At 48.7% G+C, this 14,385-nt stretch overlaps 1 protein-coding gene across 2 annotated transcripts in view; it reads right to left on the bottom strand.

The window, feature by feature from the left end:
• Positions 1 to 14,385, bottom strand: part of GRK5 (G protein-coupled receptor kinase 5) — a gene marked incomplete at its 5' end in the record, with an annotated part of 275,319 nt that overhangs the window by 62,209 nt on the left and 198,725 nt on the right. For both annotated transcript variants that reach the window (XR_003551409.1, XM_006160398.3), the window contains 1 exon segment: positions 1,259 to 1,336. Coding sequence is in view for 1 of the 2 variants with exons in the window: in XM_006160398.3 (XP_006160460.1) it covers positions 1,259 to 1,336 (78 nt within the window).

Below are 14,385 nucleotides of genomic sequence, written 5' to 3' on the forward strand. Positions count from 1 at the left end.
GGCTGTGGGGAGCAGCAGGGCCAACGAGCGGGTAGCACTCTGGGTGAGAGGCTGGGCCTGTCCTGCCAGGGAGATGGCCACGAGCTAGCTGACTGCAGAGGCTGTGGCAGGACACACCTGCCCGAGCACACAGGCTGACGGTGGGGTGAGCATGGTGAGGAGGACTGATGGCCAGAACCTCTCAGGCTGTGGTGACCTCAGTCTGGGATGGCCACCAAGAGGAGAACCGTGCCAGGGGCTGGTACCCACAGCACTCCGGGTCCTGAGCAGGATGAAGCCACCACGGGCTGCATGGGTGCAGGATGCGTACAAAGTTATTCACATGTGGGTCTCACCTCAGGCTCTCAGCACCTCCAAGAGGTGGGTCTAGCAAGGAGGCACCTTTTTTTTTTTTTTTTTTTTTTTTTTTTTTTTAATTTGCCATAAGGAACATGCATTCACTGGGGATAGAGGGAGCAAGAAAGTGAGAAAGCACACCCAAGAGGAGATGGCCATTCTCCTCTTGGGATTTTGGGCATATGCATACGTGCCTGGTATGTTTCCCAGGTTACCAGGTCTGGGACTCGAACCACATAGTTGGCCATGTGGGATCCAGCACCTTAGCTACCATGCCAACATCTGGCCCTGGGAGGCCTTTTTTTTTTTTTTTGAGAGTTTTTTTGCTATAGGGCGCGTGCGCTCGCCAGACAGACAGAGAGAGACATAGAGACAGAAAGCGAGAAATCACCCCCCAGGGGGGATGGTCACACCGCAATCCCTTCTCCTCCATTCTCCTCTCGGGATTTTGGGCACGCACGCATACGCACCCAGCGTGAGTTTTAAGCCACCGGGTCTGGGACGCAAACTGCAGTCGACTACGTGGGAGTCCAGCGACATAGCCATTACACTAACTGCTGGTTCCCGTGGGAGGCCATTTTTAAGAAAGGGACACTGTGCCTTGACCTAGAGGGTAGAACAGCTGGACTACAGAACAAACTGGATCAAGGACACATTTCTCTGTCAAAGCAGACTAAGCAGCAGCAGTTTCTAGAGAACCAAGGTTGCCAGGAGCCCGTGGACGGTACCACTCTGCTCCCTCAACCATCTGGGTGGGTGTCCCTGAGGTGGGGTCAGGGTGACCTTGTCCTTCAGGACACTCCAGGTATTCTTGAGAATTCTGCTGGCACTTTTCAGTTGCCCACATGGCCTGGTGGGGACTGGGGCCCTTATGCCTGGGTCAGACCTCCCATTCACCCTGTAGGGTTGGGAGGTCTCTTACCTTTGCAGTGAGGTACTTGGTCATAATTTCCTTCCCTTTCTCTCCCAGTTTTTCATCTGGAGTAACTTCATATTCTGCCTGTAACAGGAGAAAAAGAAAAGTATTGCATTTGTTCATGAGTTTCTCATACTTACAGAGCCTAGAAACCCCTGAGAAGCTCCCTGAGAATCCACCTGATCAATCTCCTCTTCTATAGGGCAGGAAACTGAAGCTCAGAGAGGAGAAAATGCCCAAGGAGCACTGACATTGGTCCAAACCATTCTGCACTCTCTAGTGCTTTGGGCCGCGGTCCTCCACGTGGGCTGCACATCAGAATCAGCAGGGACTGACCCACAAACACAGGCGCTTGGCCTCATCCTGAACCAGCAGAATCAGACCCCTTGGCAGGCCACAAAAGCTGGCAGGTAGGAGATGGGTTCCAGAACCACCAACTTAGATAAACTGACGGAAACCACTGCAGAATAAGAGACCACTAAGCCAGAAGGCTACCGAGAGGCTGCCTTAGGCCACTCAAACCTTTCAAGCTGTGTGACCTTGACAACTTGCTTAGCCTCTCTATAAAATGCAGATGGAACCGGCACCTACATACAGGGCGACAGTGCAGATAGCACGCCAGGAAGCTCTCAGCCCTGAGCCCGGCACACAGCAACGATTCAAGAACATTGCCACAGAGAGTACACTGCTATGAATGCCTTATCTTTTCCAGCTTTTCAGTTTACAAAGTGAACATACAGAGATCTTTTAGATGATCCTATCTGAATCTCAAAAGACCTGGGGTGGTAAGGGTGGGCAGTTTAGGACGGACCATTCTACCTCTTCGTCCGCAGACAGATATCAAGAGAGCTGGCAGTGGGAGGCAACCTGCTCAGGGTCATGCATCTGGACATGTCAGGGCTGGGACCAGACCCCCAAGCCCAGAGCTATCCTCTCAGCAATACCAAGGAATTTATGGCTCCAGATCACTCGAGAGAAAGCCAGTGGAAGCTGAGCTCTAAAGAAAAGAGGCCTCTAAAAACCAAACTTGGATTTTCCTTGACCCATAAAGGGCTCTTTCGCTCACATCTGACGCATTTGCCAACTGGATGAAAGACCTTGAGTTAACAAGAAGCCTGAGTAAGCTTGTCTTTCTCATTTAGACAAAGGAGCTAATTGCAAATTGTTTATAACCATTTCAAAATACACCACCCAGGGACTTGTCAGCCTCAGTCCAAACGTACAGCTATTTCAAAAGAGACCGAGGAAATGACACCAGCACGGAAGGCCCCAAACTCTTCCCTTAGGCATCCCACTGCCAAGTCAGACGCCCAGTCTCCTGGCCCGGGACAAGAGAACTTCATAGCACAGTGTCTAGGGTACGATTCCTCCCATGGCCTGCCTAGAAGACCCTCCTAGACAAAGAGAAAGTGCAGGCCCTTGGATTGCCCACAGAGGCAGCCAGGCGCATTCCATCCACAGGAAGCAGGCTGCCTTGTCCTGCTGCCTCTCCCCTAACGGAGAGCCAAGAGCCAATAATTTCCTTGAAGTGAGAAGCATGAACGCTACAATTATCTGGATCCCAGGGCTTTGGGATGGTGGTTCTAGAACAATTCAGCCCCTCATTTTATAAGGCTGGACCCCAAGGCTCAGAGAAGTACAGGACTTGCCCAAGGTCACATGGCTGGTACTAGTTGGCACTCTGGCCTCCAGACTCCTACTGGCTTCTCTCCAGAGGCCAATTCCTCCTCACCACCAAGATAAGCCTTGAGGGACTGAGGATTTCTTTCCCCCACCTTTTTTTTTTTTCTTTTTAATTGCCATAGGTCATGCACCCTTCCCAGAGAGAGAGCATCCCCCAAGAGTGTGTGGTCATCCTGCACTCCTTTTTCTTCCATTTCCTCAACTTGTCAGGATTTGGGGCATGCATGCACACGTAACCAGTGATTTTGAAGCTGCTGTAGCCAGACTGCCATGGCTGGCTGTGTGGGATCTGGCTCCCTTAACTACTGTGCTACAGGGTGGTCCGAGACTGAGGATGTCTTGATGATTTGATTTGTTTGATAACATCTTAAAATACTCTATGGAGAGAAGGCGATTTTTTTCTTCTTGACTTTTCTTGTTATTTTCCAACTTTGTGCTCCTTAACAATCTCTGAAAACTGATAAGCACATGCGCGTGCACACATACAATGTGAAGTGCTTATAACAGGCTCACCCTACACAGTAGGGATTATTATCTCCAATTTATAGATGGAGAAATAGAGATTCCAAGAAGCCAAACAACTGATTCAAAGACAATAGAGCAACTAAGTGGCAGAGGCGGCCAGTGTCTCTAAAGGGGCTGAGGCCAGCTCTGTGGTGCAGTGGTCACGTGCTGCCCAAGAGAAGCCAGACCTGCCTTGTTACTGTTGTTCAAATCCCTGGCCCATCAACCAAAAAACTGCACCCAAGATCCATGGGCTGGAAGAAGATTGTGGTGTGACTAGACCCTGTAAAGGGTGCTAGTCTCTCTCTTTCTCTCTTTTTCATACATACACTTATTCCATCATGGATAAATAAAAAAAATTTAGGAGCCAGCAGATGATGTGGTGGTTAAGGTGCTGGACTCCCACATGGCTGACCACAGTTCAAATCCTGGACCTGCCATCTTGAAAATCATGCTGGGCATGTGTGTCTGTGTGTGCCCAAAATCCCAAGAAGAGAAGAGAGGACAAGGGATTGCAGTGTGGCCATCACCCCTGGTGGTGGTGGTGGGGGGTGATTTTTCGTTTTCCTTCTCTCAGTCTCTCTCCAGCAAGTCCACACGCAATATGGCTAAATAAATAAATAAATAGAAAGGAGAAACATTTTAAAGGGGCTGAGCATCCTAAAGTCAACTGACTGCCCTTTTCCAGGGTGAGGAGTGAAGCATCCAGTGTCCTGCCATCCCTGGAAGCCTTGACTCATGGGTTGTAGCCAGACTGCTTTGTAGGGCCCAGGCCTGAGGCAAATGGCTGACCACCATTTAGGGTAACCCAATCCCATTCAGAACACTGGATCTGCACTGTCCCAAAATATATCTGTGAAGGCGGCTGTATTTAACCAAACAGAGACCTGGGGCTCCCTAATCAGCCTCAGTAACCAGTTAAAAATATTATTGCTCTGGGTACTAAAACCCACTTTTAAAAAAATAACATCACTTTCAGGTCAGCTGCCTCCCAGCAGAGGCCTGGCTGCTGGATGGGGGCGCAGTTCCACAGGGAGGCAGCTGGGAGCATGCGGGGACAGGCTTCCCGAGTCTGGGATCAAAAGGCCTTTCTTTGAAGAGTCCATGTCAGGCCACCACCACTTGAAGAGCATTTGTGCTGGGAGGGAGAAAACCAATGAAAGGCCTCCGGCTGGGCTTTCCCCACTGATTAAGTCACCTGGAATGACAGGCCATGCTGCCACAGTGACCCCCAAGAGAGACAAGGTTTGTGGGGGACAAGTCCTGATAGGCCACCTACAGTGAAAAGGCCCCAGGCAGCTGAGCTCAAAGCAGATCACACTACACAGGCTGGGACAACCCCGGAAACCACTGTTCTGGGAGCGTCTTTGCCCAGCTAGTGGGAGAAAGCTTAAACCAACTTAAAACCGAAAATGAATGCGGCAAATAAAAGTGTGCCAGCACCCCAGAAATTTACAATTAGATTAGGCTCAGGAAACGGCAGCCGGACAGTACGTCAGAGGAGGGGGGTAATCCTATGTAATGAATGTCCCTGTGAGCTCCATCCCAAGACGGTCCCTCTGACCAGAGAGGGGGTAGGCCTTGGCCCCACTCCACAACAGAGGGGACTCGCACAGTCCTCGCTGCTGTCCTGACCATTTGAACCCTTCTCTCTGCCCGGAGCGCAACTCTATTTTTGTTGGTTGTTAATTTATTTTATTAATGATAGAGAGTGTATGTGCATGCATGAGAGAGGATCTCATCACACAGCGGTCCCCTTCCCCAGCCCCAGCCCTCTAGCTTGTCAGGATCTTGGGCACCCATCACTCAGCAATGCTCCAGGTCAACCAAGAGTCTGAACCTGCAGTTGGCCATGTGATTTCCAGCACTGGCACTCAGCATGCCTATGGCTTGAGCAGCCAAGGTGGGGCCCCAGAGCTCAGCTCTAACAGCCCGAGCATCAGAGAGTATTTATCATGCCAATCCACTCACAGGGTATTTCTCTCCCCAGATACATTCCAGGTGCCAACCAAGGAAGGCACCACTTAATGGGCCTTCTCTTTGCACTGTGATTTATGCCAAACACAGGGATGGCCTTTGGGGAAGACATGGTGCTCTAACCTCAACTGTCAAATACTACATTGAGCTTAAGGAACAAAGAATTATTCATGTATCTGTGCCTGCCAAAGAGTATAAACATCTATGTACATCTTAGTTTATAAACCTAATATTTTATTCTCTTGGCCTGCCCTAATTACATCATCAATCTCAGGAAAATGACAGTGAAAATATGTCCTGGCTATTAAAACATATTTCCCTCAGATGATTTTTAAGCCTGCCATGTTTTCAAAGAAGCTGGCACTGGTTTAAAGGGCAGAGTCTGAGCTGAATTCCTCTTGGCTTTGGACTAACTTGACATGTCACCTCCTTTTCCCTGGAGACCTTCTGCCCTGACAGGAAGATGAAGTCAGAGATGCCGTGAGGTCCTGCCACCTCTAGGTTCTATAATTATCGATGTGGTCAGCTTTTCCAGAGTCCTGGAGGCAGGGACGGGTGACATGCCTGGTTGGCAGTGCTGTTCACAGGGGTCCTTTCTGGAGAAACACCCACATCCTCGCATCCTGGCCCCGGCATCTTGCCTGTGGTGACCACATGGGCTGCCTCTCTGGAGACCCTCTCCACCCTTTCCCATCCAGCTGTGGTGAAGGAGAGAGTGAGAATGAGCTACTTTTCTGCTGGCTCTTCCCTGCCTGGGTATGGTGGGTGCTTGGACCCTTTCTCTCGTACAGGCTGGCTTTTTTCCACTATCTTGACAGTCCCTTCCCTATCCCTGCTGGTGAAGACCCAGAGGTACCGCATCAGCTGCTATGGATTTCTCCACTTTGCCCTGCACATTTTTTTTTTTTGTCTTGTCAGGGGGTATGTGTGTTAACCAGAGAGAGACAGAGAGGGAGTGAAATAGAGAGAAAAAGAAAGTAAGGACCCCTCCCCTCAACCCCTGTGGGGAATAGTTAAGCCACAATCCATTCTCCTCCATCTCTCCCTCCTTTTGAGATTTTGGGCATGTGTGTTTCTAGTCAAGCTGCCGGGTCCAGACCTTGAACCATATGGCTGGCCATGTGGGATCCAGCTGCCTTAACCACCAGGCCACGGAGCCAGCTCCTGGCAGGCACTTTGCAAGTAGCCCTCCATAAAACTCTTTCTTTCCTTGCACTGGGTGGGCTGCCCATTTTCCTGCCAGGACTTGCCTGATAGCCCACACTGTCCTTCAAATGGATGGACACTGACCTTGCCCCCTCTCTGCTCCCTGGGTAGATTGTAGAAGCTCTGCATGAAAGAGCATCCCCCAGGGGGAACCAGCAGTTAGCGTAATGGCTATGTCGCTGGACTCCCACGTAGTCGACCGCGGTTTGTGTCCCGGACCGGTGGCTTAAAACTCACGCCGGGCGCATGTGCATGCGTGCCCAAGATCCCGAGAGGAGAATGGAGGAGAAGGGATTGCGGCGTGACCATCCCCCCTGGGGGGTGATTTCTCGCTTTCTGTCTCTATGTCTCTCTCTGTCTATCTGGCGAGTGCATGCGCCCTACAGTGAAAATCTCTCCAAAAAAAAAAAAGAGCATCCCCCAGGGATACCGGGTTGGATGGGCCTGGTCAGCCCAAAGCCTGTGCCTACCTGGGCATGCAGACTCTTCTCCGATTTCTGGCTCCCATCTAACTAGCCCTCCCAGGTCTGGGTCAGGAAGGATTCACTGGCCCACATTAGGGCAACCAATGGGATGGAGCCAGAGAAGGGAGGGATGGGCTGTTTGTATTAGGGGATAGGCTAAGTGAGGTAGCAGTGACCCCAAGGGGACCCCAGTCCTTACTGACAACATCACAGCTAACAGCTTGTGAATCATGTCCTGGCTGGAGGCAGATACTGCACAGAGGAGAGGAGGAAAGCGGTGTTGCAACTCTCTTTCAGGTGGAGATGCTCAACTTATCGGCAGCTGCCAAAGGCCCCTGGAGGAGGGGCTGTGCTGTCCCACATCCTGTCGGTCCCACCTTCTTCCTCCTGAGAGCCTTAGCCCTAGAGTTCTCCCACTCTCACCCCATGCCTAGCTGCTTTTCCTCCTCTCAACCATATAAAGATCTCTGACTTTAGTTCTAAGAGCAAAGTCCCGACCCAGTCTACTAGAGGCATAACTGTAATCTAGCCTCCTGGAATCCAAGGATGCGTTGAACAACCACATTGTGCAAAGAATAGAAATGCAGTTGAACCCAGAGCACAGGAACCAGGGACATGAACACTCCAGAACCTCCTCTGTTTTATGTATGTGTGTCTCTGTTGTGTGTGTGTGTGTGTGTGTGTGTGTGTATGTGTGTGTGCTGGCTTTCATAACATGAGGTACTGTCTAGCTTGTTCCAGTGGTAGGAAACGTGGCAGTCAACAGTTCCCAGGTTTTCCTTTTTAAGCCTTCTCTACCAGAAAAAGACTTCTTTAGAAGTCTATGGGACCAGCAGATGGCGTAATAGTTATATCTCTCAACTCCCACACGGTCAGCTGTGGTTTGAATTCTAGATCTGGTGTCCTGAAACTCACACCGGGCTTGTAGTGCATGTATACCCAAAATCCCAAGAGGAGAATGGAGGAAAAGGGATTGTGGCATGGCCATCTCCCCTGTGGGGTGATTTTTCTCTTTCTTTGTCTCTGTCTCTCTCTCTGTCTCTCTCCAGTAAGTGCAAGCACCCTGGTAGCAAAAATCTCTCTAACAAAAAATAAAAGTCTTTTCCATGCTATGCTATTAGGGAAATGACAGTGTGGAACCCTTGAGACTAGGTCTTGAAGGTCTGGAAGAATTACAGCTACTACCATGCCATCTTGGATGGCCTGTTCTGGAGAAAGTCAGGCATGTTTTGAAGACACTCAAGCAATCCCATGGAGAGGTCCACCAGAAAAGTGACGAAAGCCTCCTGCAGTAGCCAGCACCAACTTGCCAGTCATGTGAGTATCCTTGGGAGCAGATTCTCCAGCCACATCAAGCCTTCTGATTTCTGCAGCCCAGCCAACACCTTGAAAGACCCAGAGCCAATAGCACCTACCTAAACCACTCCCAAATTCATGACCCACAACAACTGAGATAACAAAAGTTTATTGCTGTTTCAAGTCACTATATTTTGAGGTAGTATATAGTTATACCTAACAAGTGTAAGTAAATTTTTTTTCTAATGTATTTCCTTTTCTTTTTTTTTTTTTTTTAAAGAGATAGTTTTGCTATAGGGCATGTGTGCTCACCAGAGACACAAAGAGAAACAGAGAGAAAGTGAGAAATCACCCCTTCTCCTCCATCCCCTTCTCAGAATTTTGGGTGTGCACATGCCTAGTGTGAATTTCAAGAAATCAAGTTTGGGACTTGAACTGCAGTTGGCCATATGGGGTCCGTGCCTTAACCACTACGCCACCTGCTGGTCCCTATTTATTTTCTCATCTTTCATTTAACCAGAAGGCAAGTTCCATTAAGGCAAGAACTTACTTCTGATCACTGTTTTAGGTTTGGAGGCTTTTTAAAAATAGTTTTTGTGGGACCAGCAGTTAGCGTAATGGCTATGCCGCTGGACTCCCACGTCATCGACCGTGGTTCGAGTCCCAGACCCAGTGGCTTAAACTCACACCAGGTGTGTGTGCGTGTGTGCCCAAGATCCCGAGAGGAGAATGGAGGAGAAGGGATTGTGGCGTGGCCATCCCCCCTGGGGGGTGATTTCTCGCTTTCTATCTCTCTGTCTCTCTCTGTCTGTCTGGCGAGTGCACGTGCCCTACAGCACTCTCAAAAAAAATTAGTTTTTGCTATAGGGTACATGTGTTTTTCAGACAGAAAGAGAGAGAAATTACCCCCTGGGGGGTATGGCCAGGCTGTAATCTCTTCTCCTTCATTCTCCTCTCAGGATTTTGGGTACTCATGTGCCCAACATGTTTGTTAAATCACTGGGTCCATGACTCGAACCATACAGTCAGTCATGTGGGATCTAGTGCCTTAATCGCCATACTACCAACTGGTTCTGTTCACTGTTTTTATGGTTTGAATGTCCCCCAAAACTCGTATGTTGAGATTTGGTTGAGATGGGATTAAGAGGGTATGAATTTAAATAAGAATTTAACTTTGGATTACAGTGCTAAGAGGTGAGACTTTGAGGAAGAGATTAGGATTATGGTTGTTAGGGTCCAGCCCCCATGAATGACTCGTGGGGGTTTAAAAGGAGAAAGAATGACTCAGAAACTGATGGACACAGATGATCTGCCCTCTTGCCCGCATGGTGAGATGCAATGCCTTTGGACTCTGTAAGACCCCTACCAGATGCGGGCCCTGAACTTTGACCTCCAAACATGAGCCAAATAAACCTTTATTTATTTTTAAAATTTTATCAGTGGGCACATGTACTCACCAGAAAGAGAAAGAGAGAGAGGGAGAAAGCATCCCTTAATGGGGTGTGGTCAGGCTATAGTTTCTTCTCCTTCATTTCTCCACCCAGTTGGGACTTGGGGCACACATACATGCCTCACATGTTTTTCAAGTTGCTGGGTCCAGGATTTGAACCAGTCAGTCAGCCATGTGGGATCTGGCTGCCTTAACCACTAGGTCTTGGGGTTAGCCTATAAACTTCTTCTTCTTTTTTTTTTTAAATAAATTACTCAGACTCAGATATTTTCTGTTATTAGCAACAGAACAGACTAGAACAACTGCATAGTCCTCAACTGCTGGGACAGAGCCTGGCACAGAAAAGACACCAAATGCTCATGGGCTGAGAGTAAGCCAGTGCTGCTGGTTGAGTATCCATCGTCCTTTCTCCAATCCCAAAGAGAAGGGACTTGAAAACTTGAAGTCTCACCCAAATATGATACAGAAGGGTTTCTAGTGAGCCAGCATTTAGTCAAGGCTCCCAGAGAACAGATTAAAGAGAAGTCCAGCAATCTTGAAGATACCATGGCAAGACCCACTTAGCTGGTGGAAGTAGACTTCCTTTCTCCTAAACCCATTTCAGTCCCCTGACCAGTCAAGCAAATCCTCTTTGCCCTCCAGAGATCAGAGCTAGACAGAGCCCTGACTAAGGTCATTGGCTCTATTTCTCTTTGGAAGGGGAAAGGAGGAGATCTTCCTCAGATTCCTGGAACCCTCTCAACAACCAAGACTAACGGCTGAAGGACCTCTGCCGTCTGGTGAAAAATGAACAAACAGTTCTGTTGCCCAGAAAATCACCCAGGTCCCATTTAAAGAACAGCCACAGTCTTCAACTTGATTTGAGAAATACAGACATTAAGATTTTAAGAGAAAACCATTCTCGGGGGCATGTCAGAGTCTGATGAGGGTGGGTTATTTTTAATAAACTCCACTTGGTAGAAATTTTAATACAGAGATGGGAATGGCATGGATGGTGAGGCCTGAGCCAGGTAGTAGCTGTAGCAGTCCTGTGGGTGGTGGACACCACCATTTCCTCCTTCCTCTGAGATCCAGTCAGGATGGAAGAAAAAGGTGGATTTCAGACAAGAAGTTACGCCAGCCCTGGAAAACTCAATAAAGTCTTCGTGCGTAAATAGGTGTTTCATTTGACGTCAAGATGGGCGATGAAAAGGCCTCGCTAATTCCCAGGGATGCAAATGAGGATGTGAAGGAGATGGGGTCACCTCTAACGAAGTGGCAGCTTCGTTAAGGCAAATGTAAAGAGCATCTGATACTTCACACAGAGCCAGACTCACATTTCCTTTCCAGAAAACAGCTCTTGGTACAGGCCCAGAGAAAAGGAACGACTGTATGACCAGAATGAAAATGGGCATCCATTGGATTTTTTTTTTCCCCTTCACCAATGGACTTTAAGTGTCTAGCAAAACACGTGGCTGGAAAATTCCATTGGCTCCTGGGCTCAGCCTCATTTTGCTCTGCCTCATCAACTCTCTAGACAGGTCCCAAAGCTGCTGCTGCCTCATCTTTTCCAAATGGGGAGCAGCCCTGGGTCCAGGGCTTGGTCTTTGGTCCTCGTTACTTCTCCATCTACAGTCATCTCCCGGGTGAGCTCACCCAGCCCATGGCTTTAAATACCAGCTTTATGCTGACAACTTCCAATTTTCTACTTCCAGTCCAGACCTTCCTCATGAACTCCAGACTTGAAGACCCCCCCCCCCCCGGAGCATATCTTCTTAGATGTCTGATAGACCTTGCAAACTGACTGTGCCTCCTATGGGGCTCCGGGTCTTCCTGCAACACACACCTCCCATAGCATTATGTGCATCCTATCCTTCCAGTTGCTCAGGTCAGAACTTCGAGGTCATCCATAACTCTTCTCTCTCACCCCCTAGGCATCAGGAAATACTGTTTGTTTACTCTTTCTTCCAAATATGTCCCCTGGGCCAGCTAGTAGCATGGTGGTTGAGATGTCTGGATCCCACATGGCTAACAGTGTGGTTCGAGTTCTACATTTGGCAGCTTGAGAAACACGCTGGGGTTGTATGTGCATGCATGCCCAAATTCCCAAAGGCAGGAAGAAATAGAGGAGAAGGGATTGCGGCATGACTATTTCCCTTGGTGGAGGTGGGGGGTTACTTTCTCATTTTCTTTTTCTCTCTTTGTATCTCTCCAGTGAGTGTACACACCCTCTGGAAAAATTTTAAAAAACATGTCCCCAATCCAGCTACTTCCTACAACCACCAACTGCTTCGATGTTGGCTTGAGCTACCATCAGCTCTCACCTGGACTGTATAAGAGCCTCCTATCAGATCTCCCTCCTCTGGTCCCTGCCACCAAAGCCTGTTTTCAACATAGAAACCAGAAACATGCCATAGTACATGTGTGCTTGCCAGAGAAAGAGACAGAGTAAGTGAGAAATCACCCCCTGGGGGGATGGCCATACCACAGTCCCTGTCCTCCATTGTCCTTTCAGGATTTGGGGCACACACGCACATAGGCCCTCCATGAGTTTCAAGCCCCCAGATCTGAGACTCGAACCATGGTTGGTCATATGAGAATCTAATGCCTTAACCACCATGCCACCTATTGGCCCCACTAGAGGCAGCCAGGCAGCCTTTAAACATTTAAGTTAATGGCACACCACTGCTTTACTGAAAATCCTCCAGTGTCTCCCTGTTTCATTCAAATCAAAGTTTTTTTTTTTTTTTTGAGAGGTTTTTGCTATAGGGCGCGTGCACTCGCTGCCAGACAAACAAAGAGAGACAGAGAAACAGAAAGCGAGAAATCACCTCCCAGAGGGGATGGCCACGCTGCAATTCCTTCTCCTCCATTCTCCTCTCCGGATCTTGGGCACGCACGCACACGCGCCCAGCATGAGTTTAAGCCACCGGGTCTGGGACTGGAACCGTGGTCAACGACATGGGAGTCCAGCGACATAGTCATTACGCTAACTGCTGATCCCCAAATCAAAGTTCTTTAATAGCACCAGAGTTATGCATCAGCTCCATTCCTGTCCCTGTGTCCTTACTCCCCGACTCCAACCACAAACATTCTTGCCTACAGGCCTCTGCGCTGGCTGTTCCCTGCTGGCAATGCCCTTCCACCACAAACTCAACCTCAGGTCTTTAGTCAAATGCCACCTTTTTTATGTTCTTATGTTTTATGTTATGATGGTATGTACATATGTATGTATTGCTATAGGGCACAAGTGTTTGTCAGAGAGAGACAGAAAGAGAGAGAGAAAGTGAGAAATCATATATACCCCTACCCATCCACTAGGTGGATGGCCATGCTGCAATCCCTTCTCCATTCTCTTCTCAGGATTTTGGAGACACACACACACACACACACACACACACACACACACACACAGTGTTATCTTTCAAGATGCCAGGTTCAGGACTAGAACCCCAGAGTCTGCCACGTGGGATCTAGCTACCTTAACCACTATGCCATCTACTGGCCCATCAAATAACATCTTTTTAAGGGCAACTATGCTGACCACCTTGCCTAATAATACAACCAGTCTCCCCATTCCTTACCCCAACCGCCCTTCAACCTGCTCTGGGTGTTCTTTTTCCATCCTATTTATCATCTTTGAATGTTCCATATTATTGGCTTATTATGCCTACTGTGTATGGCCTGTCTACCCCTGGCTAGACTGTGAATAAATAACCTATGAGCAGAGATCTTGGGCCATTTATTCGCTGATTTATCCCGAGGCCTAGAACTGTGACTGGCACACAGTACTTTTGCTAAATGAATGAATGGCTACAAGAATGGTTAGGAGTCTAGTACTGGGCTTCTTGTGCCTCAAGTGAACATTTTTCCATTGTCCATTGTGTTCTGTGATTCCAGAGAAAGGAAACCAGACCAAGTCCTGCTAGTCACTTGCCAGACAATGTGGGCTATAAACACTCCAGGCAGATCTAAGGTAGACTGTGCTGGCAGCTTTGGCCAGTAGGCCCTAAGTTTGACAGCTATAAAGACCCTTATAGAGGTGAACTCCCTGGGATGGGTAATGGGCCCAGGCCTGCTAGTTCACAACGAAACAGGCAATCAAATGCTTTCCTAGCCTCACCACTGCAGGCAGGATTGAGAATAGGATCACAAGGACTTGGCTTTTCAGGTTTCAGAGTCTTGTTTTTACAAAATCTAATCTAGGAAACTCACAGCATCACTGGACAGGCTTATGGGAGGATTGATGGTTCACGTTGCAGGAGAATTTCTGGTAGGTCTACATTAAAAAGGATTCCACCTTCACCACAGACCTTAGAAAGCCTGACCTAGGGACCAGCAGTTAGTGTAATGGCTATGTCGCTGGACTGCCACGTAGTCGACCGCGGTTCAAGTTCCAGACCCAGTGGCTTAAACTCACATCAGGTGTGTGTGTGTGGGAGCCCAAGATCTCGAGAGGAGAATGGAGGAGAAGGGACTGCAGCATTGCCATCCCCCCTGGGGAGTGATTTCTCGCTATCTCTCTGTCGCTCTCTGTGTTTCTGGCAAGCACACGCGCCCTATAGCAAAAACCT

This window comes from Tupaia chinensis, unplaced genomic scaffold, assembly GCF_000334495.1.
Source record: "Tupaia chinensis unplaced genomic scaffold, TupChi_1.0 Scaffold000683_1, whole genome shotgun sequence".
NCBI lineage: Eukaryota > Metazoa > Chordata > Mammalia > Scandentia > Tupaiidae > Tupaia > Tupaia belangeri.